This window comes from Sinohyriopsis cumingii, chromosome 13 (assembly GCF_028554795.1).
Source record: "Sinohyriopsis cumingii isolate HCF-2022 chromosome 13, ASM2855479v2, whole genome shotgun sequence".
NCBI lineage: Eukaryota > Metazoa > Mollusca > Bivalvia > Unionida > Unionidae > Sinohyriopsis > Sinohyriopsis cumingii.
The window spans coordinates 65062597-65085258 of record NC_142973.1 but is presented as its reverse complement, the minus strand read 5'-3'; the positions used below and the strand labels follow the sequence as shown (position 1 = coordinate 65085258).

The window sequence follows — 22662 nt, the reverse complement described above, 5'->3', positions numbered from 1 at the left end:
CGCTGTTTACTTATATTCATTAATAGAGCAGACAGCAAAGACCCTGACTTACCAATGTAATCAGTGACAACAGATCTAGGTCTATGGAGTTTGCGGCTTGTATATGTAGTTTAATTGTGGTAAATAGGTAATCTGGTTGTATGCTGCAAGAAAATAAAAGAATATTTCATATCCAATAAGATAAAGAGGTGATTTGGATCAAAATTATCAGATATTTTCCATTAGACATACCCTGTCAAAATTATATCTGAGGTGGCTTTTGTAGCAGTTATGTGGCTCCGTAGATGGAAAACCTATTTTTAGCACTAAATATGCTCCTTGCTTTCAAGTTACATCACTGGAGAATTTGTTACTCAGTATCAGATCAAGAAACTGTCATAAATACAACAGAGGATGCATAATATGCACTGTTAATTGCTGCCTTAATTTGCCAACACCTGCCGTATTACAAGTCTAAAACAGGTAACAAATATCAGCCACTTGGATCTCTTGTTTCTATCTAAACTTAATGCACGGACACATTCCTCATATTTCATCTTTATTTTAATTACAGCGGAGCTTTCGGAGTTGTACATCGTTGTACAGAAAAAGCCACAGGACGTGTTTTTGTGGCCAAGTTCATTAACACACCTTATCCTCTGGACAAAGCTACAGTGAGAAATGAGATAAATGTTATGAACCAGTTGCATCATCCTAAATTGCTGACACTGAAAGATGCTTTTGATGACAAGAATGAAATGGTACTCATATTGGAATTGTAAGTATTTTAGCACCTTGTTTCAATAGCTTGAAATGGACTGAATATACTTCCTCCTAAATTATTAAATATACTAGGGATGAAAATGTTCCACATTTTTATTTTGTGTTGACCATAATTACATTACAGCTGTGTTCATTTTATTTACTTCACTAACCTGTATCAATACAGTGTTATCAAATAACAAGATCTCTCATTTTACACTGGCCCCATTGTTTTTTTCTTTCACTTGTTCATATAGATTTAAGGCACATTTTTTATCTACAAGGTCAACGTTAGTGTATAAATCAATCAAAGTATTCACATTTTATTTATTACTTTCTGCGCTCTCCGTTACGGATCACTGCCATCTCACCTCTGTCTGCGTGGGTTTGAGTCTTGGATTCAGCCAATGTGGGTATGTGAGACAGCTTGCCAGTAGCTTTTCGTGGGTCGGTGGTTCTTTCCAAGGTTTTTCCCGGGTTCTTCCTCCACCATTAATACTGGCCGCCATGTATAACCTATTGTGTGCTGAAAAATGGCGTTAAACCCTACAACAACAACTACAACAACAACAATTTAATACATTCTGGAGTTAGATTGATTTATGTGGTGCTTGTTTATAAACTGGAAAGAAATAGGGTCCTAGCCACTTATATCAACATCGCTTATGTCACATACCACATTTGTTGACAAAAATGCAATGTCGTAGGCCCATGGTCTATTGTTACTGCTAAATTTGTCATGCATATGTTGATGTAGAGATAAACAACAAATGTTTATATCAACAAAAGCCTGAGGTCATGACTTGAACAAATACTTTATTTTCTGATTGTTTATGTCAACAATCGAACATTTCCTACCCATACTTTCTTTTACAATTATTTGATGTTGCCACCAGGATTCGATGTTGTCCCATTAATAAATGCCCTTGTCCATCCATGTATCCATTTGTATATTCATTTGTCCATCACATCATCATAACTTTTAAACGAGTTAATGGATTAGAAAGGCTTATGTTTAAAATACCCACATCAAGTTTGATTTTCACATTTTATTCCATCAAAATTAGACTTTTGGCCCCTAATTTTCGCTCTTTTTTTTTTCTTCTTCAAAGTTTTATTTTCTGTCTTACTCAGAATTTTTACATTGCATCATGACTTTTGTTTTCTCTCAGTAAGTTTTAAAGGGCAATACAGATTGAAACCAAATTTGAGATAGAGCTTTGTTTAAAATAAAAACTAAGGTAAGTTTCAATTTTCATCTTTCTGGTTAAAATTTTACTGTGATTGACCTTTCTTTGACTTATATCTTTGACAATGATGCTTGATTCAGAATAAGATTCCTGGAAACTTTACCAACATATTTTCCAAAGAAAAATGTTTTTAATGTGTGGGCTTGCTTAAGTTCAAAACAAAAGTTTGCAGTTTCTATCTGGAAACAGATAACAGAAACCATCCGATGAAGACTTTTGGTAGACAAATAATTGCATTGCATATCTTCCATACTGAATATAAAAATTTACTGTTTATGCATTAAATTTCCATTTTAAGTTTACCCTTTAATATAATGCACTTTTCTCTTACATTTGCAAAAAGAGGTTAAAATCCCTTCATCCTCTTGTGTATGTATATTCGGCTGAAGACACAAAATGATAAACTGCCAGTTTGTAGAAATAGCTGTATACCATGTCTGCTTGCTTAAAGTCAAGTTGTTGCTGTTTTTGTTTTAGGGTTTAATGCCATTTTTCAGCACAAGATAGGCTATACATGGTGGCCAATATCACTGGTGGAGGAAGAACCCGGGAGAACCCCGGAAAGAACGACTGACCCATGAGAAGCTACTGGCAAGCTTTCTCACATACCCAAATCTACCAAACCTGAGACTCGATCCCACGCAGACAGAGTTGAGATGGCAATGGTCCGTAATGGTGAGTGCTTTAGACCGCTCGATCACTTGAGGCCCTGCTTAATGTCAAAGTCAAACTAAAAACAACAAAGATCCAGATCTGCCATGGCATAATGCACCTGCAGATCAGGGTCTGTCTTGTTTGCTCTGTTGATTACTCCTAACAAACTGCACAGACACAGATCTGCCAGCGCATCATGCTATGGCAGATCTGGGCCTTTGCAGTTTGCAGTTGGACTTCACTTACAAGCAAGTATATATGGTATGTGATTGACCTATTTGCAGGATCTAAAAAATGTACACTAATGTCTCTTTCAGTTTGTCTGGTGGTGAGTTGTTTGATCGTATTGCAGCAGAAGACTACAAAATGTCTGAGGCAGAGGTCATAAATTACATGAGACAGGTCTGTGATGGTCTCAAGCAGATGCATGAAAACAGCATTGTACATCTAGATATTAAGGTATTTAGCATTTTTATTCTTCTGTAGAACTGAACTTTAGAATGTTTTGTTTTTTTATTTAATAACTTTCAAACGATTACATAATAACACAATGTAGTTGACTTGAATTTTTACATTTTCCCAAATTGTCACCCTCACCTGAAAATCTTAGATTTATCCCTAATAAAGACGGTTTGAATTTCACTTTAAAAATTTTGATGTCAGTTTATTCAGTTTAATTGTAAACTGCTCATGATAATGGCCTAATTTGAGGTCCTGATTACCTATTTATTTCCTTTAATGTCTATGACAAAATAAGGTGAAAAAAATTGGCACACCATATAGAAATCATTGCTAGAATTTTTGTCATTCTTTTTCTCACAGCCAGAGAATATTATGTGTGATACACAGAAGAGCACAAATGTCAAGATAATTGACTTTGGTCTGGCCACAAAACTGAACCCGGATGAAATTGTTAAGGTCACAACAGCAACAGCAGAGTTTGCAGCTCCTGAGATTGTCGACCATGAGCCGGTTGGATTCTATACAGATATGTGGGCTGTTGGTGTTCTTGCCTATGTCCTGTAAGTACTTTCAGATCATGATGGTAACTTCCACATTTTCTTGTTGTGTTTCTTTTGATACATTTTCTATTTCAGACATCATGGAACTTGCTAATTTAAAAAAAACAAACACTAAAATCCCCAAAGTTAATATTTTACATGTACTTCTGTACATACACACTGCAGTACACAATAGATAGTGTATTTTAATACACTGCAGAAAACTGATGTATTTTGTATACAGTGCAGTGCATGGCAGATAATGTATTATAATACACTTCAGTACATGTCAGTTCACATATTGTAATACACTGCAGTACATGGCAGATGGTTTATTGTAATACACTGTAACATGTGGCAGTTGTTGTATTGTGATACACTGCAGTACATTGCAGATGATTATTGTAAGACACTGCAGCACATGACAGATGATATATTGTGAGATACTGCAGTGCATGACAGTTGACATATTGGGATACACTGCAACCCTTAGCAGTTGATAAATTGTGATACATTGCAACACTTGGAAGATGATGTATTTGTGATACACTGCAACACTTGGCAGATAATATATTGTGACATACTGCAGTACATGGCAGTTATGTATTGTGATAAACTGCAGTATATGGCAGGTAATGTATTGTGATACACTGTAACACATGGCAGTTAATGTATTATGATACACTGCAGTATATGACAGTTGTTATATTGTGATACACTGCAGTACATGACAAATGATGTATTGTGACACACTGCAGTACATGGCAGTTTAGACCCTGTGCAGTAGAATCATGACTATGCTCTATTGAAGAGCAGTGAATATTTTACTGTTGGAGATAGTTTTTACTTTTTCTTCACGATATTTGTTTGTAAAGATTAGTCTTAAGGGTTCTTTCCTCTTAATTTTATGTTCAGAAAAATATGTTCCACAGTACTTAATTAAAAGAGCTCACTTTACAATAACACCCACTTGGCATCATAAGAATGTGATACATTTGCTATCACTGCACATATTAGCTCATTTTCTCTTTCCCTTTTGCTGGCAGGTTAAGTGGTTTGTCCCCATTCGCTGGAGAGGATGACCTTGAGACACTCCAGAATGTGAAGCGGTGTGACTGGGAGTTTGATGCTGATGCGTTTGCCAATGTATCAGCAGAGGGCAAGGATTTCATTAAGAAACTTCTGTTGAAGAACCAGCAGTAAGTCACTTTTCCTAGAACACATTGGTATTTTGATTCTGTTGGTTTAAAGAATCAGATGGCAGCAATTTTAATGTGACAGCATTAATCGTAACAGAAGCCTTGTTTTAAGGTAACTTTTGTCCTTCAATTTATAGTTCCTGTGAATCCTTCTGGTTTAAAATCATAATTCTGTTAGTAATAATTCATTGTAAATTGCGAATTATCTCAGTCTTCAAGAAATGTATATGTGCCTAGCCATGATTATAACATGGGTATATAGCGTTTTACTTGTCTGTCCATCTGGTACATTCAAAATCCTAGTGTGTAACTTCTCCACCAGCTTTTCATGTAGTTTTGAAGCTTGATAGACATTACTGATATGAGATATACCTGTGATTGTGGTGGCACTCTACAGTTTCATATTTTGCATAGGGTTATATTTTTAAAGATAAAGAATTTTCCCAATTTTCCTTGCTGGTTATACTTTAATTCCCGATATTTTGGTGAATGATTGTTTGCTGTTGTTTGGGTTATAGAGTACATGTATGTAGCTTGGCCTTACTTAAGATGTGCACGTATCAAAACACTAGCTCTGCTTGGTCATTTTCACTTCCTGTGCTTGGCCTTACTTCAGATCTGCACCTATCAAAACACTAGCTTTGTTTGGTCATTTTCACTTCCTGTGCTTGGCCTTACTTCAGATGTGCATGTATCAAAACACTAGCTCTGCTTGGTCATTTTCACTTCCTGTGCTTGAGAGGTTAATTGTTTAAACAAAAGAGCCAATAACTTTTTTTAACATTTTACATATTTGGTAATTCATTCATTGCATTTTCAGAAGCTGGTATTGTCTAGTCTGGCAAAATTAGTTTTACCTTTTTTAATAACTGCTGAAGATAGTGTACTTCAGACTAATTCAGGCTGATTTTTTTGAGCATATGTGAACAGTCATTTTGGTTAACTGTGTGCTTAGATCATTTACAATTTCCGAAGTACAATATCCAAAGAAATTTCAGCCACAGAACATGAAAGTAACAGATATACCAACATTTTGTCCATTGGGCATATTGCAAATGAAAACAACTTCAGCTTACACCTGTCCCTCTCTCAGAAGTTTATTATATCTGTAGAGCACCCTGTGTTCTCTCACTTTTAGGATTTTTTTACCAGAGTTATATCCCTTATAAGTTTCAGATGCAAGATATATGACAGGATTTTTGTTAGCACAACTAGTTTCACACATTTTGAGGAACTGCCATTAAGCTTATCAAATGCCCAGGCCTCCTCCAGTTTTAGATCTGGCTTCTCCCCTATTCTAAGTAAGTTACCCACTGAGACTGTATAAAACAATCACATAAAAAAACACCAGATTTACCTTGTTGCTCTACTTTGCTTGACAGAAGCTCGAGTGGTGAAACATTGCATGTTTATCCTAAACTTCCTAAAAGACACTGGAAACCTGATTAATGTTTCGTGTTTAATATTTCATTGATTACCTATAATTATGTATTTATGTTCTTCATATTTCATTGATTACCTATAATTATGTTCGGATGCAGGAGGTTGTGGGTTCCAACCTCGGCCAAGTCATACCAAAGACTTACAAAAATGGTACTAACAGCTGACTCGCTTGGCACTCAGCATTAAGAGATTATTGTTAGGACTGGTTGGTCTGGTTTCAGGATAATGTGACTGGACTGGGGCACTGGGGCTTCATGTCTGCGGCATGATGCCCCAGTGCTAGACATCACTATAAACTGTCACACTGCAGACATCGTAGTGATTTGACTGAAAGTTTTGTAAAGCCATGTTAAAAATCCAACTCACACAAACACACATACCTATAATTATGTATTTTATGTTCTCCATATTTCATTGGTTACCTATAATGTATTTTTTTGTTCTCTGTATTTCATTGGTTACCTATAATGTATTTTTTTTTTGTTCTCTGTATTTCATTGGTTACCTATAATGTATTTTTTTGTTCTCTGTATTTCATTGGTTACCTACAATGTATTTTTTTTGTTCTCTGTATTTCAATTGGTTACCTATACTTAGCTCTAAAAATAATGAGCTGCTGGTGGACTTGGCTCACATTTAGGCCTTTTGCATCACTTGTTCAGTTGATATATAATGGGTCATTTATGCCAACACACATACCTGTCTCATGCAGAAACACATTTTTAGGAAAGCAGGGTGTCACTTCTAAGTTCTAATCAGCAAGACATGCTGAGATGGGGCTAAGAGGGGTCAGCAAGCATGCCTCCTAAAGGGTGAATCTAGACCAGAGTGTTCCCTGCCAGTGTCCACTGACAGTGTATACCTTATGAAGGTTAAACCAGGACCAGAGTGTGTACCCTGCTAGTGTCCACTGACAGTGTAACAGAGTCTTGCTGGGCATGTATATTTTTACTCTGTGTGACAGAAGTATTTTGAAATGAACTGCTTGAAGAGCTGCACAAGGATATAGCACCCAAGAAAATCTTGGAACATTATGGGACTGTAATTTGTACAAGAAATTTTAATCATGTTTTAAGGATTTTAAATGTGTTACCTTTATCTGTTATTATATATATATTTTACATAATTTTTACATCTTTATGTTTTATATTTAATGTACTTAGTAATATATTTTTGGAGGCCTTTATCTTCCTAATTTTTTTTGCAATTCTATTTTACATTTCTGGAATATAACCTTATGTTGGCACTATATAACCATTTTTGTGCAGAGTGCATTACATACATTGTTCCTGTATGACTTTGTGATATTTTAAATTAGCCAATGTCATTAGTGTCTTGTCAGAACACCCATAACCATGTTTTAAACCCATAACAATGTTTTGCACCCATAACTTCATTTTACACACATGACCATGTTTTACAATCAAAATATGTTTTTCACCCATACCCATGTTTTACACCCATAACCATGTTTTACACCAATAACCATGTTTCAATCAAAACATGTTTTACACCCATGACCATGTTGTACAGTCAAAACATGTTTTACACCCATAGCCATATTTTTACACCCATAAATATGTTTAACACCCATGACCATGTTTTACACCCATAACAGTGTTTTACACCCATAACCATGTTTAACACCCATAACCATGTTTTACACTCAAAACAACAGTGATCATTCATTCAATACATTTTGGTTAACACTGATATGCAGCATTGGTAGGCCACTGTCTTTTGATTCATAACTGTGATATTATGAAACTTTAAGCTATTGCTTTGAAATAGAGGTCATGCATGGTACTCCAATATCATTTTTGGGGGGAAAATTTAATTCAGCATTATTTGAAGAATTTTGAAGCATTCATGTTGATGGTCAATCAAGGAAACAACGAGTACTCAAGTCCGTGAATGCAGGTACATGAATGGGAATTGATGCTTTTGAGACCAGTAGAATTATAGCCTTGGCAAGACATTTTTAAGTGTTCTTGCTCAGATTCTGTGTCTAAACAATTTATTTTATGGGTAGGTTGGCAGATGTAATTTTATACATATATACCCTAACATCATAATGATTTTGCCTTTTTTTTTTTCAGTGACAGAATGACAGTACATCAGGCTTTGGAACATGCATGGCTCAAGGTAACCATCATGCTATAATTTATATATTCTTTTACCTGCAGAATTTGTCTAAAGAGTTCAATGACTTTTATTTATTATTTTAACAAATGTATTGATTGTGTTTAAAAAGAAAAATTAAGTATTTTCTATGCAACAGTTTTAGACACAGATTGTAAACCAATGCCTGTAATATGTCATATGAGGGACAACAGGAAATGTGTATGAAGCATCACATTCTAGACTCGGTTACTTTTTTCAATCTGATAAATAAATGCCCTGAATGTTTTGACTCCTCTGCAAAGACTATGCAAATGGTAAGACATGTTGAATGCAATGTCCATCCATCTATCCACTGTCAACTGTTGGTGTTTTTCTATCTTCTGTTTCCAATACTGTATCCACAAATGCAAAGGGAGTGAAGGGAACATCCTAGACATGATGGTCATGGAACTGAGAGGTTAAGGTGAAAGCAACAGTTCTTTAAATTTTGGTTGGTTGGTAAATGGTAAAAGTTCTTGGATATGGCAGTATTATCTGTTATTGTCATGAATGAATTGTCATCGAAGTGAAGATGTCTTTTATGAGATATAAATAGCACTACAGTTGTGGAGATCAAAGGTCAGAATCACAGTCATTAGTTTCTGTGGATAGGCAAACCAACTTTGGAGTCAGTGCAATTTTGAGAGTGGTTGATGGATCCAGGTGTCAAAAGTCATGGTCACAGCATACACTTTTGTTCATTTTTTTGGGGGGGGGGTAAGTCTTTTAGAGCTGCATGAAGGGATTATGTGTTCTGTTTAAGTACATGTGTTGTAATCAGATTTGTCAGAGATCAAAATTACAGGAATTGTTTAGTCATGTGTTAATAGGGCTGCGGCAACATTGTGGAAGGCAATACGATACATTTACAGATTGTTTTCTTCTACTGTGAAATTGTTATTGATTTACTATATTCATCTATGTTAATTTCAGGGTGACTTCAGTGACCGCACCCAGAGAATACCTTCCAGCAGATATGATAAGATTCGACAGAAGATCAGAGACAAATATGTAAGTAAACTCCTCTGTAGTATCATTATAGATAAGAGAGAAGTACCACATGTAGAGGATCTTGAACATTCCAAGTTAAACTGTGGATCGCATTTTTAAAAAAACATAAAATGATTGGTTGAATGCCCATTAAGACCCACAGGAATATCACAGTTGAATGAGTAATATCCAAGGATACTGTTGAAGGTTTTATTCATTATGTTGTTTTGCTCTTTTGTTGACAGAAGCATACAAATTTTTATCTGTTGCTTTTTATCTGCTGACCACACATTTATCTGTGCTGTTTACCTCTTTACAATGTATAATAATTCGAAAATAATTGAAAAATAAATTGTTACGTGACTCAGCTTTGACCCTAACTTAAAGGTCTATTTTTCTGAACAAACCACAAAACAAAATACCTGTCTCTCTTATGTACCACAGAATGATGTGACAAGAAAGATGAGGGGATGTTAATTTAGAGTGAAAAATGAAGCATTCATTTGTCCAATAAAACAGACATGTCTGAATCTTTTTATGCATAACAAGGTTTTTAAAAAAAAATAAGAATGTGATTGGACCATTTTTTCACTTTTCATATCCTCATTTCTTGCAGTGGAAACGTCTTGAATTGGCCCTGTACATCATTCCATACTCAAGTCTATTCATTGTGTATGTCTGTCCAGCAGGAGTATTTTTCAGCAAGATTGCCCCAAAACCACTCAGTGTAGACAAATGAAATTTGGCTAGCATATTTATATTTATGTGTAGTTGACCTGATTAGATTTACAGGTCATGCCATTTTTCCTTATTTTTAAATAAATTTTTGAACATTGGGACTTAGACTATTTTCATTAAAACCCTTTCAGCAAAACTCACCTTTGGTAGACAACTGAAATATAAAAGACTTAATTGTTTTCATATGATGGGTCACCGAAGAAATTTTTAGATACTATGAAAAGACAAAATCATTCTCAAATCTAATGAACATGATCATAAAATTGGGAGAAATAATGTAAGCAAAATGATTAAGCAAGCTGAGAGAAACCACAACCAAAATTATTCTTATGATAAGAAATAGAAACTCAAAACAATCTGGACAGTTGTTAAGGAATTTAGAGCAGGAAAATGCCAAAAAATAAGAGATATAACATCACTAATTAATAAAGTGATAAGTCATGGAGTACCACAAGGATCTATCTCAAGGCCATTGTTATTTATTCTTTTCATAAATGACATACCCCAGAAAATAGGATATGCAATCTCATTGACTGGCATGTGTGCTGATGACAGTGCCTTGTCTAATTCTGAAAGTAATCGAAATGGATTTGAAAAAACTTCAAACTACTGTCAGCAGACTTCATATATGGTGCAAGAAAAATTGAATGGTCCAAAATACAAACACAAAACAAAGTCTTACTGATAGCTACATGGTGGAAGGGAGCAAGATTGCAAACTGAAATGATGCATGTTGTTGTTGTTGTTATTATTATTATTATTACCCATTCATGTAAGGTTCCAGGAAAAGTCACTATTTCCAAACATGCACTTTCAGTTTCCATGCATGTTTCTGTCTCTGAAAGTGAAGTGAAAATTTAACATAACCTAAAAAAAGTTACAGTATATAACTTTAGTTTTCTTGTGTCGGCTTTGTACGAGGGTTAATTGGTTTTCTTCTGTCAGTTTTTTATAAGGGTTAATTGGTTTTCTTGTGTCAACTTTGTATGAGGGTTAATTGATTTTCTTCTGTCAGTTTTTTATAAGGGTTAAATGGTTTTCTTCTGTCAGTTTTGTATGAGGGTTAATTGGTTTTCTTGTGTCAGTTTTGTATGAGGGTTAATTGGTTTTCTTGTGTCAGTTTTGTGTTATGTGTTTAGGCTCGAATAAACAGTAACACAGAAAGAGTGAAAACAACAAGCTTTTTAAAATTTATCAAATAATTTATTTTCCTGGAAAATTTCTGTAAAAATAAAAAAGGAGAACTTACAATTTCAAGACCAAATCCAAAAATAATCTAAGAATAATCCACGAATCTAATAATTTCAAGTTTGAATCCTGATGGAAAATCCAAGATGGATGACGATTGACATATGCTGTAGTCAGTACTGTGCTTATCTACAGTTCCTTGTAGGAATACAAATAATGGCACTCCGGTGTTGGAAATACAAATTAAATTTGTAAGCAATGTCTTTCCAAAATTTCTGTGTGAGCACTCCTCAAAATATTTCCAGAGAATAAAGAATGAATCCTTTTGAAATCCAACTGATCTGAAGAATTATTATAGCTAAAATCTGGCTACAATAAATTAACTTGACATCAGTATGAAAAGGCCAAAACTGAGAAATCTCTCTCTACACATCACTATTATAACTAACAAACGCATAGTTATGGAAAAACTGGAATTGCAAAATCAAGGGGGGGGGGGCAGGTGATCATGTTTATATCAGATACACAGAATATGGACTAGATTAGACCAATGATTTTATTCCCAGAATAAAAATATAAAAAAAGTGTTTACTTCATAATCCACGTAGTTCCATCATGACCTTGACAACAGCCAATCATTTTAAAATAAAATAGAACTTTGTTTACTAATTCTAAACCCAGGTCAGAATTTAGATCAACACCTGTTGTTTATAAACTAACAGTCAAGGTCAAACAATTTTCTGAAAAAGTATCATCTTTAGTGAATAAATTTATATTACAATAGCATGTAAGAAAAATAAAAATTTAAAACTGACAAACAAACAATTCAGTTAATATATATATATATATATATATATATATATATATATTAAATCAGATATACGTAACATTTGTATGAGGGTTAATTGGTTTCTTGTGTCAGTTTTGTATGAGGGTTAATTGGTTTTCTTTTGTCAACTTTGTATGAGGGTTAATTGGATTTCTTGTGTCAACTTTGTATGAGGGTTAATTGGTATTCTTGTGTCAGTTTTGTAGGAGGGTTAATTGGTTTTCTTGTGTCAGATTTGTAGGAGGGTTATTTGGTTTTCTTGTGTCAATTTTGTAGGAGGGTTAATTGGTTTTCTTGTGTCAGTTTTGTATGAGGGTTAATTGGTTTTCTTGTGTCAGTTTTGTATGAGGGTTAATTGGTTTTCTTGTGTCAGTTTTGTAGGAGGGTTAATTGCTTTTTAATAGCTTAACTTGACTCCAGTTTGAAGTCTGGTGCTCTGCTATGCCAGTGTTATTGCCTTGTTGTATTAGGTTATCAGTATTTCATCTTGCATGTATGTGACAAGAGATATTCAGTATTTGATTTTATCAATCAAAAACGCATTGAGCTGAGTGTAGATAGGCAAGTTTTACATTGTAACCAAAGTATTCTTTATTGATTTTGGCAGCCATTTCTACTTAAAGTCATATATACAAAATACACATATTTTTCATTAACTAAGATGAGAAGTATTTTCTTGTCACAACTTCTTACAGTGTCTTGTTTTTAATGTTGATCAGCCAGTTTGCCTGCTTCTGAACAATATTGTTTGTAAAAAAATTTTTTTTTAGACATTAATATGACGGCCCTCATTGCTTATATTGCTGTCCTGATTTATTTTTCGACATTCAGATTTTTTCAGAATTAGGAAGTAGAGAAGAAAACAAAATCTCACTATTGTTATTTCTTTATTCCCAAAAGTATGTGCTTAAGCAGAGTATTGAAAGGTAATGTGTACAAAACATACGATGTATAAGCACAATTGTATAAATTTCAACACAGTTATACTTGTTTCTGGTGATAATCTAGTGTTTTAATGCTTGATTAGATGTTAAAATTAGATTAAACATGAATATTATGAGCAAGTATTACTATAATGGCAGATTATGATCATTTTAAAAATGCATAATTTCTATTCCATAATGTTGTTCATTCTGTTCCATGAGTGGCCATAAGTAATGATAGAAAGACGTTTCTATGTATCAAAAAGTGTTCAGATCATGTGTCCTCATTACATACTTTTAATGCAATAAGAAAGGACTAAGGATCAAAACAGCATTTTTTTAGCTCTAGATATTTCAACAACATATAAAATTGAAAAACATAATTATATCAATTTTATGAACCTTAATTAACATTTCTGGTCATTTTCTTTTCAGGCTGATTGGAGCGCTCCCAGGCCAGCTATTGGCCGTATTGCTAATTTTAGCTCTCTCAGAAAGCACAGGCCCAAGGAATACCACATCTATGACAGCTACTTTGGTATGTATTGTCACCTTATTCAGAATCATGGTCATCAAAAAGATTTCTTAGTTGATAAAGTCACTTGTTGATTATAGGTTATTTTTATCATTCTGTATATTGTCCTTAAAGATCCTTATGCTTTTTGAAGATATGCTGGTGATAATAACCACGTGGATGAGTGTGTATACATAAAGTTGCACAACTCCTTTCAAACCATGTTAGGGACTCAAAGCTTGGGGCTATGATTGGGGTGGTCTTTGGATATGATTGGGATGGTCTTTGGATGTGATTGGAATACTCTTTGGATATGATTGAGATGGCTTTTGGGATATGATTGGAATGGTTTTTGATATGACTGGGATGGTTTTTAGAATATAATTGGGATGGTCTTTGGGATATGATTGGGATGGTGTCTGGACGTGTTTGGGATAGTGTTTGGATGTGATTGGGATAGTCTCTGGGCTTTGCTTGGAATGGTCTTTGGATGTAACTGGGATGGTCTTTGTGCTATGCTTGGAATGGTCTTTGGATGTAATTGGGATTGTCTTTGCGGTATTATTGGGATGCTCTTTGGATATGATTTGTATGGTCATTGGGATACAATTGAGATGGTTTATGAATGTGATAGTTTTTGGATGTGTTTAGGATGGTCTTATGGATGTGATTGTGATGGTCTTTGGATGTGATAGTGATGATCTTTGAATGTGATTGGGATGGTCTTTGGATGCGATTGGAATGGTCTTTGGGTGTGATTGGGATAGACTTTTGATGTGATTGGGATGGTCTTTGGATCTGATTGGAATGGTCTTTGGATGTGATTGGGATTGACTTTGGATGTGATTGGGATGGACTGTTGATTTGATTGGGATGGTCTTTGGATGTGATTGGGATGGACTTTTGATGTGATTGGAATGATCTTTGGATGTGATTGGAATGGTCTTTGGATGTGATTAGAATGGTCTTTGGATGTGATTGGAATGATTTTTGGATGTGATTGGAATGATCTTTGGATGTGATTGGAATGATTTTTGGATGTGAATGGTATTGGTCTTTGGATGTGATTAGGGTGGTCTATGGAAGTGATTGGGATGATCTTTGGATGTGATTGGAATGATATTTGGATATGATTGGGATGATCTTTGGATATGATTGGTATGGTCTTAGGGTGTGATCGAGATGGTCTTTGGATATGATTGGAATGGACTTTGGATGTGATTGGGATGATCTTCGGATGTGGTTGGGGTGGTCTTTGGATGTGATTGGGATGATCTTTGGATGTGATTGGAATGATATTTGGATATGATTGGGATGATCTTTGGATATGATTGGTATGGTCTTAGGGTGTGATCGGGATGGTCTTTGGATATGATTGGAATGGACTTTGGATGTGATTGGGATGATCTTTGGATGTGATTGGGGTGGTCTTTGGATGTGTTTAGGGTGGTCTTTGGATATGATTGGGATGGTCTTTCAATATGATTGGTATCTTCTTTGTATGTGTACTGCAGTTTTTGAATTTTTAATCCATCCCCTGGAAGAGGACATGGGGTTGGGGATATTTTTGTATTTTTCTGTAACGGGAGGCCCCAGTTAATAACATCTGAGAAAAGTGGAGAAATAATGCTTCTTTGCATCCAACTTCTAGCTTAAAATGAGGCAGGAACAGTGACTTTCACATGTAATTTGTACTGAGAGGTGTATTAAAAGGTCAGTTATATTTTCCTGCAAGTCTTTTGTATTTAATTGGTGCTTTATTAAATAAGTGCTAATTATGATGTATTTTTCTAGATCCCTGTCAGTGTAACATTATAGCTACAGCAAAGTATACTGTGGATGTAGACCTACAATGTACATTGATGTATGGAATATACCAGGTTTAATGTGTGTTGGTATTGACCTACCATGTACATTGATGTATGGAATATACAATGTTTAATGTGTGTAAACATTTCTCAGAGCATAAAGGAAGAGTCAGAGTGAAAGAATTCTTTGTCATGTGCTTTTACAAATGTTTATGCAAACTTCATATGGTCACTAATTTAACATCATCCATTTCTAACTACATAAATCAATATTTAAAGTTACCTTAAAAAAGAGTTTCTTAAAAAAAAAACAAGTTGCCAAGCATGTCTCCAAAATATGTCAGTTTTTTTATGTTTCAGTAATATTAAATAGAAAGTTCAAGATAATAATAAAAGAGTTGGTAAAAATTCTTTTTAGAAAAGAATTAATATAAAATACTTCTTACAGATGGTTATAAGCAGATTTCCTTTGATGTTCCAGTATTTAACTGATTTGGTAATTTTTAAAGATAATTTGAAGCTTAAAAAAGTGTCTCCTAATCAAAAGCTTTTCAAAACAAAATCAAGCAAATAATTCATCAACTTATCTTAATTACTTACAGATCGTCGTGAGGCTGTCCCACGCTTTATACGCAAGCCTCGTACATGCACAGTCACAGAAGGACAAATTGCCAAGTTTGACTGCAAAATCATTGCTGTTTCTCCTCCCATCGTCACATGGTGAGTTAAATACAGCAATAATTAACCCAAAATATGTTCCACTTATTGACAATCCCATAGACTTCTCTCATACATGATAACTTTAGAAATGTTTTCACATGACATAATTCAGAAAAATTGTAATACATACTTGCTACCAAGCCCATTTTAGTGATGACACAACAACTACTTTTCAGCCACCATCATCATTCTCATCAACAGATTGTTACAGTTTTTATTTTTCACTTGCATGTTTTCTAAACTTCTAGATAGATAGATTCTTATCATGCTTTGAACGAAGTATTACAAAGTTTAGACAAATCGTTTGGTGACATGCCTGTTTGCCCCTATGACCTTTTAGCCATGACCTTGGAGTCAAAGTTACAGTCTTAGAAAATTTGCTGTAAGGTTTTTATTAAGTTTTTATGTGCCACCACCACCACGAGAACATATTATAATGACAATGTCCATCAGTTGTTTACCAGTTTCATTTCTGCACAATAAATTGAGTTATCCACCATCAACAGACACCAAAATTTATGGATTTTTTCCACTTTTGACAAGGAAGAATCCTGTCATTTTGGGGGTCAAAATTTCAAAGGGTAAGGTCACTGAATGGAAGAAGAATTATTTCCACAGCAATTTGAATTCACCATCAACAGTGATTACCAAACTTTGTTGTTGGCTTGCACTTGGAATAAGAGGAACCCTATTGATTTGGAGTCAAAGGTCAAGGTCGTCACTGTGACTGAAAGAATGAAAATGGTTTCCACACAGTAACCTTTGTTCTACATCACACACCTGGACCAAACTTTATGGATGCCTTACACATGATGCAACGAAGAGCCCTATTCATTTTAAGGTTGAAGTTCAAGGTCACTGACAGATAGGAAAAATTTTGGATATGATTAGTTCTACATCAAATACCTGATTTACAGTACTTGAGTTTCATTTACTTATATTTACCTGAACCACTTGGTAGATTTTCTTCATACTTGGAATAAATTTATATGAATAACTTGCCTCTTTGACCATGGGGTCAAGGTCACAGTCATGTAAAATTTGCATTAAAGTTTTGGCTGTATTTGTTTTTGCTTATGCTTCCTAAACCCCTTTATGGACCTTCAGTATTCAGTGAATCATAATGTAGCTAAGACAATTCATTCTGTGGCATACTCACTTATCTTTCTGACCTTGGGGTCATTGTTACAGTCCTAGAAAATTTGTGTTAATATTTAGGTTAAAGTTTCTCATTTGCTTCTGTTTCCTTAACCCCTCAATAAATTTTCTCCAGTCTTGGAATGAATCATTATGAAGCAAAACTAATATATTCAGCAACCCACTTGCTGTCTGCTTTTACTTCTGGTGACAGTCACAGTAATAGAAAATGTGTGATATTGTTATTTTTAAAGCTTTTTATTTGTATAAATTACCTAAACCCATTGATTTATATTTTTCGTACTTTGGATGAATCCATTAATATGAAGCAAAGTCAATTTGTTCTATAAGGTGTTCGCTCAGCCTTTAACCTTAATGTGAAGGTCACATGCTTTACAATAATCCTTTGATAATCTCAACATTTGATCTGGAGCATTGCCTTACAATTTGACCAAGTTGCAGCCCCTATTTGATCTGGAAAATTGTTAAACAATTTGACCAAGTTACAGCCTTAATTTGATCTGGAACATTATTACTTTATAATTTGACCCTTTAACAACCCCTATTTGATCTGGAACATGCCAGATAATTTGACCCTGTTACAGCCCCTGTTTGAGCTGAAACATTGCCAGATAATTTGATCACATTACAGAACCTATTTAATCTGGAATATTGTCAGATAATTTGACCATGTTATAACCCTTATTTGACCTGGAACATTGCCAAATAATTTGATCATGTTGCAGCTGCTATTTGATCTAGAACAATGCCTTTGGTTATTTTTTATTTGCATCCATATGCATTTTGTAATGGTCCTTTCTCATTTTTTGTAAACATTCTCCATGTAACCTGAACCTAGAATCTGATTTTGAGATTTTGATATTGAATCAAATTATTACTGTGGTTTTATGTACATGAATTTATTAGGTTATACGAACTTGTGGTGTGATTCATTCAATATGAATCAAATTTAGTCTGGATTGGATCCATTGAAACCTATCTTGACAGACATCTGATTGGAAACAACTGCTTATAAAGGAAACTTGAGCTCACAACTGGTTCTAACACTACCTGTGATAACATTGATTGTACAACAGGTTCTAACACATAATTGTGATATTGTTGATTGAACAACAGGCTCTAACAGATATGTGTGATATTGTTGAAGGTACAACAGGTTCTAATACATCACCTGTGATACTGTTAATTGTACAACAGGTTCTAATACATACTTGTGACACTGTTAATTGTACAACAGGTTCTAACATATACATGTACCTGTGATATTGTTCATTGTACATAAGATTCAAGCACATACCTGTCACACTTACAAAGTACCAGGCTGTGACATTTGACAAAATATTCTTCAGGATTTTAGTATATTTTGTGATTTTTAGGGCTACTGGTTATAGACCAGAAAAGCTTTCTTGATTGTTGTCTTTCACCTGTCAACTCTGTCCATCTGTTAGAAAAAGTTAGTTTACACAACTCCTGGACTACTTGGAGGATTACCTTGAAACTTTAAACATGCATTTTAACCATGGTCTAGTTGGTCCTAATGAAATGGTGCTGCTTGGACATCCAATATGGCTGCCACAGAGGCCATCTTGAAAATCTTATCACTACTCCTCTTGAATAAATAGTCATATCAATGTGGCATTTTCACTGAAAGACTTTTATGTTTAGTTGGTCCTAAATGAAATTGGTGCCAGTCTGACAACCAATATTGCCACCATTGCATCCATCTTGAAAATCTTGTTATTACAACTCTGCTTAAACAGAAAATCATATTGATGTGGGATTTTCACCAGAACACTTCTTATAATGCCCGTTTGGTTTTAAATGAAAATGGTGCTGATCCAACGTTCAATATGGCCACCACAACAGCATATTGAAATTATAACTATAATTTTTTTCCCGACTGTGAAAAGTTTTTTAATTTTGCAAATATTTGGGATTTTCCCTCCACATCTTGACGCCCAAAACAATTATTAATGAACTGATCATTAGTTAAATTTATCGAGTTCTAACCAGAATATTAGGAGGTTGCAGTATCATTTGGGTGCTTGCCATAAATATATTTGTTGACACAATCCAAATGCTCAGTGGATTAGAGTCATCTGATAGACTTTTTGTTTCACCGACAGTTTGATATCCGTCTTTTTTTATATGGAAGGTATGAAAACCAGTCTAGCATCACAAGAGGCCAACATGGTGGCATTAAAGAATAGCTGCTTTGTGTATGGGATAGCAAACTTAAACATTAAATTGAATTTGACCTGCATGAAATCTATATGAAAATTATTTATTTTCTCAGAAATTGTGAGTATTAAAATCTTTATGTCTTTAATCGGCTGAAAGACGATAAAACTAATGCATTGGTGAAATTTGAGCTGGTACTAGCAATTTCATTTGCTAGTCGCACGAGTGCACAGAGTCTCGCAACCGTCATTTTCAAAAATTTTAAATGAAAGTTGTATAATGGTTGTAATAAAAATACAAAAGTGAAAGAGCACAAAATTCTCTATTTCTGAGACCAACTTCCGGAGTTTTGTTGTATCACGTAACAACCATGTTGACATGTGCTCTCTCACGCAGGGTGCATACGAAGCAGGGAACAAGACTACTCTGCTTGATGAATTAGACTGGCCAGGTTTCTTGTACTTGTTCTCGAAATAAATATGTTGAGAATTACATGTTCTTTCAGGTTTTTGCAAAAGGTATCAGACTTTAATTTAATATAATTGAAATTTTGTACAACGACATTAAAAAGGAGTTTGTTTTTGATATCGCATGACTATTGGACTTCCGATGTCGTTGTTTGAGAGTTGTGAAGTCATGTGACTATTAACACAAATGGCAAGTACCGGGTCAGGCTTCATCTATGCCAAGTTTCTTCTAGTCTGTCAGCAGATTAAAGAAATATCAAATATAATACTTGCCATTTTTGAGAAAATAAATAATGTTCCTATCAATTTCATGCTGGTATAAGTCGATATAACATAGTTTAAATTTGCTAGGCCCTATGGTAAGCTATCTTATGGTGGCTGCAGATTCCAAATTTTTTTATATGTAACTGCTCTGAACCCACACTCCATCCTAAATCTCCAAATGTGAAAAATGGGGTTGGACTATTCGGAGGAAACCCAGATTAGAACAATTTCAAATCTCTGAGCTGAACTATGGTGCCAAACTATTACAAAGTGACATGTAGCTTGAAGCATTGGTTTCAGATCTTAAATATATCACAGGTGAAATGGGAAATTGTCATTCCTTTCATTATATATTAAGAAATGATAAGAGCCCATGTATCAATACAGGTTTGGGGACTGGTTTATTGAACTACAAGAAGACAAGTTGATATTACAGAAAATTCAGTCCTTGTTTATACAACAGTTTATAATTTTGAAGGTCTTTTGTCAAAATTTAAATCAACCCTTTTGTCTTTAACTGATGGCATTGTTAGCCAAATCATTTTAAGAAGTTTAGGTTGGTTGAAAAATCTTGTTTGAGATTTTATTGGCACACATAAATTCAGGGTTAAACTTTTTCATTACAAAATAAGATTCTAATACTTTGCATTTATTGGGGTTTATTTTTATACTGTGATAGGAAATGTTTACTTTGTATAACATGCACATATATTGCTCTAGAATTCTTTACAATTAAATGTTTGAAAGGAAACATAAAAATGTATGCTCATTATGTTGTTTCCATGTAGCAACATAATGCAGGTCAGCAAAGTAAAGTTAGAATTTGTATTCTGCACATTGAAATGCCAATTTATGGGAATATAGTCAGATTTCTTTCATGTGACTGATTTTGTGGTTTTGTATATGATCATCTTTTCTGACATGTTTTGGAAAGTCTTGAAAGAAAAACATCCTCAGATTCAGAAAATGCATGTTTTAGAATCCAAAATGTTCTTTATTTCCATTCAATAATGGTCATACGTTAACCTTGAAAAATTAATTTCATCCTGGAAATTTATATTAAAAAAGCGTGGGAACTATGATTTGTGTGTGTGTGTACATTTGTGTGTGTGTGTGTATATATATATATATATATATATATAGATATATATATATATATATATATATATATATATATATATATATATAACTTTGAAATTAGAACTGATGAAAATAATATAATATAAAGGTGATTGACCAGAGTTATCTCCCTTAAATTTTTTTAACTGTTTTGATGGATTTATACTGTTATTATTGTTAAAATGTCCTCTTTATTTTTATTGCATTTATTTCCAAACTTTATTGTCACATGGCCTAATATACACTAGACCTCAACCCTATTTTAATGTAATCATCTGTATTCCAGGTACTTTGAGAACACAATGCTAACACAAAGTGTAAAGTACATGCAGAAATATAGAGGAAATGAGTTTGAGCTGAAAATCAGCCGAATCAAGATGGATGACAAGGGAGAATATGTTGTCAAAGCTGAGAACTCTTTTGGCAAGCGTGAGGAGTTGGCACTTCTTAAAGTTGAATGTAAGTTCTTTTTTTATTAGTTTAAAGTACTCTCAATTTAAATTTATGCACTGAGTTTTCTTTATATTTAATTGTTATCTTTAAAATTATTTATAACCAATATTGACCATATGTTTCAAAGGTTTTGGATATGTTCTTGTTATCATTCACTTTATATACTGTTTACAGAATTTTAACATTTTTCTTTAATTTTTATGTTGTTGTACATCATGTATACATTTATTTGGAAGGTTTGTCTTTGTAAAGTTTTTGTGCAATTCTTAAGTTTTTATTCTATCAGACTTGACCTTTAGTTGGTACCAAATAGCCACTATTGTGCTGGGGTGCCATGAAATGCTACAACTACTTACATATTATTTTTTGATTAAATTATTGAAAGGACTATAATAATAAACACACCCAGTCTATTTGACAGTGTTCTTCATGTTTTATGGTACCAGTTTGCAAATCAAACCCACCCAAACTATCTGACAATGGGATTTTTTTATCTTTTATGGCACAAATTTGCAAATCAAACCCATCCAGTCAATTTGACAATGGGATTTCTTCATGTTTTATTATGGTGTCAGTTTGCAAACACACCCAGTCTATCTGACAACAGGATTTTTTCATGTTTCATTGCACCAGTTTGAATATCAAACCCACCCAATCTATCTGACACTGGGATTTTTTCATGTTTTATGGTATCAGTTTGCAAACACAACCAATCTATCTGACACTGGGATTTCTTCGTGTTTTAAGGCACCAGTTTGCAAACACAACCAATCTATCTGACACTGGGATTTCTTCATGTTTTAAGGCACCAGTTTGCAAACACAACCAATCTATCTGACACTGGGATTTCTTCATGTTT

General features: G+C 34.1%; 1 protein-coding gene across 19 annotated transcripts in view; it reads left to right on the top strand.

Moving 5' to 3' along the window:
- Nucleotides 1-22662, top strand: part of LOC149785740 (twitchin-like) — a 469207-nt gene that overhangs the window by 403358 nt on the left and 43187 nt on the right. For all 19 annotated transcript variants that reach the window (XR_016425447.1, XM_089979624.1, XM_089979627.1 and 16 more), the window contains 9 exons: nucleotides 554-757; nucleotides 2963-3104; nucleotides 3468-3667; nucleotides 4693-4845; nucleotides 8388-8433; nucleotides 9385-9462; nucleotides 13555-13657; nucleotides 16044-16161; nucleotides 21637-21809. Coding sequence is in view for 18 of the 19 variants with exons in the window: in XM_089979624.1 (XP_089835750.1) it covers nucleotides 554-757; nucleotides 2963-3104; nucleotides 3468-3667; nucleotides 4693-4845; nucleotides 8388-8433; nucleotides 9385-9462; nucleotides 13555-13657; nucleotides 16044-16161; nucleotides 21637-21809 (1217 nt within the window). In the remaining variant the exon portion in view is untranslated. The remainder of the gene's footprint in view (nucleotides 1-553; nucleotides 758-2962; nucleotides 3105-3467; nucleotides 3668-4692; nucleotides 4846-8387; nucleotides 8434-9384; nucleotides 9463-13554; nucleotides 13658-16043; nucleotides 16162-21636; nucleotides 21810-22662) is intronic.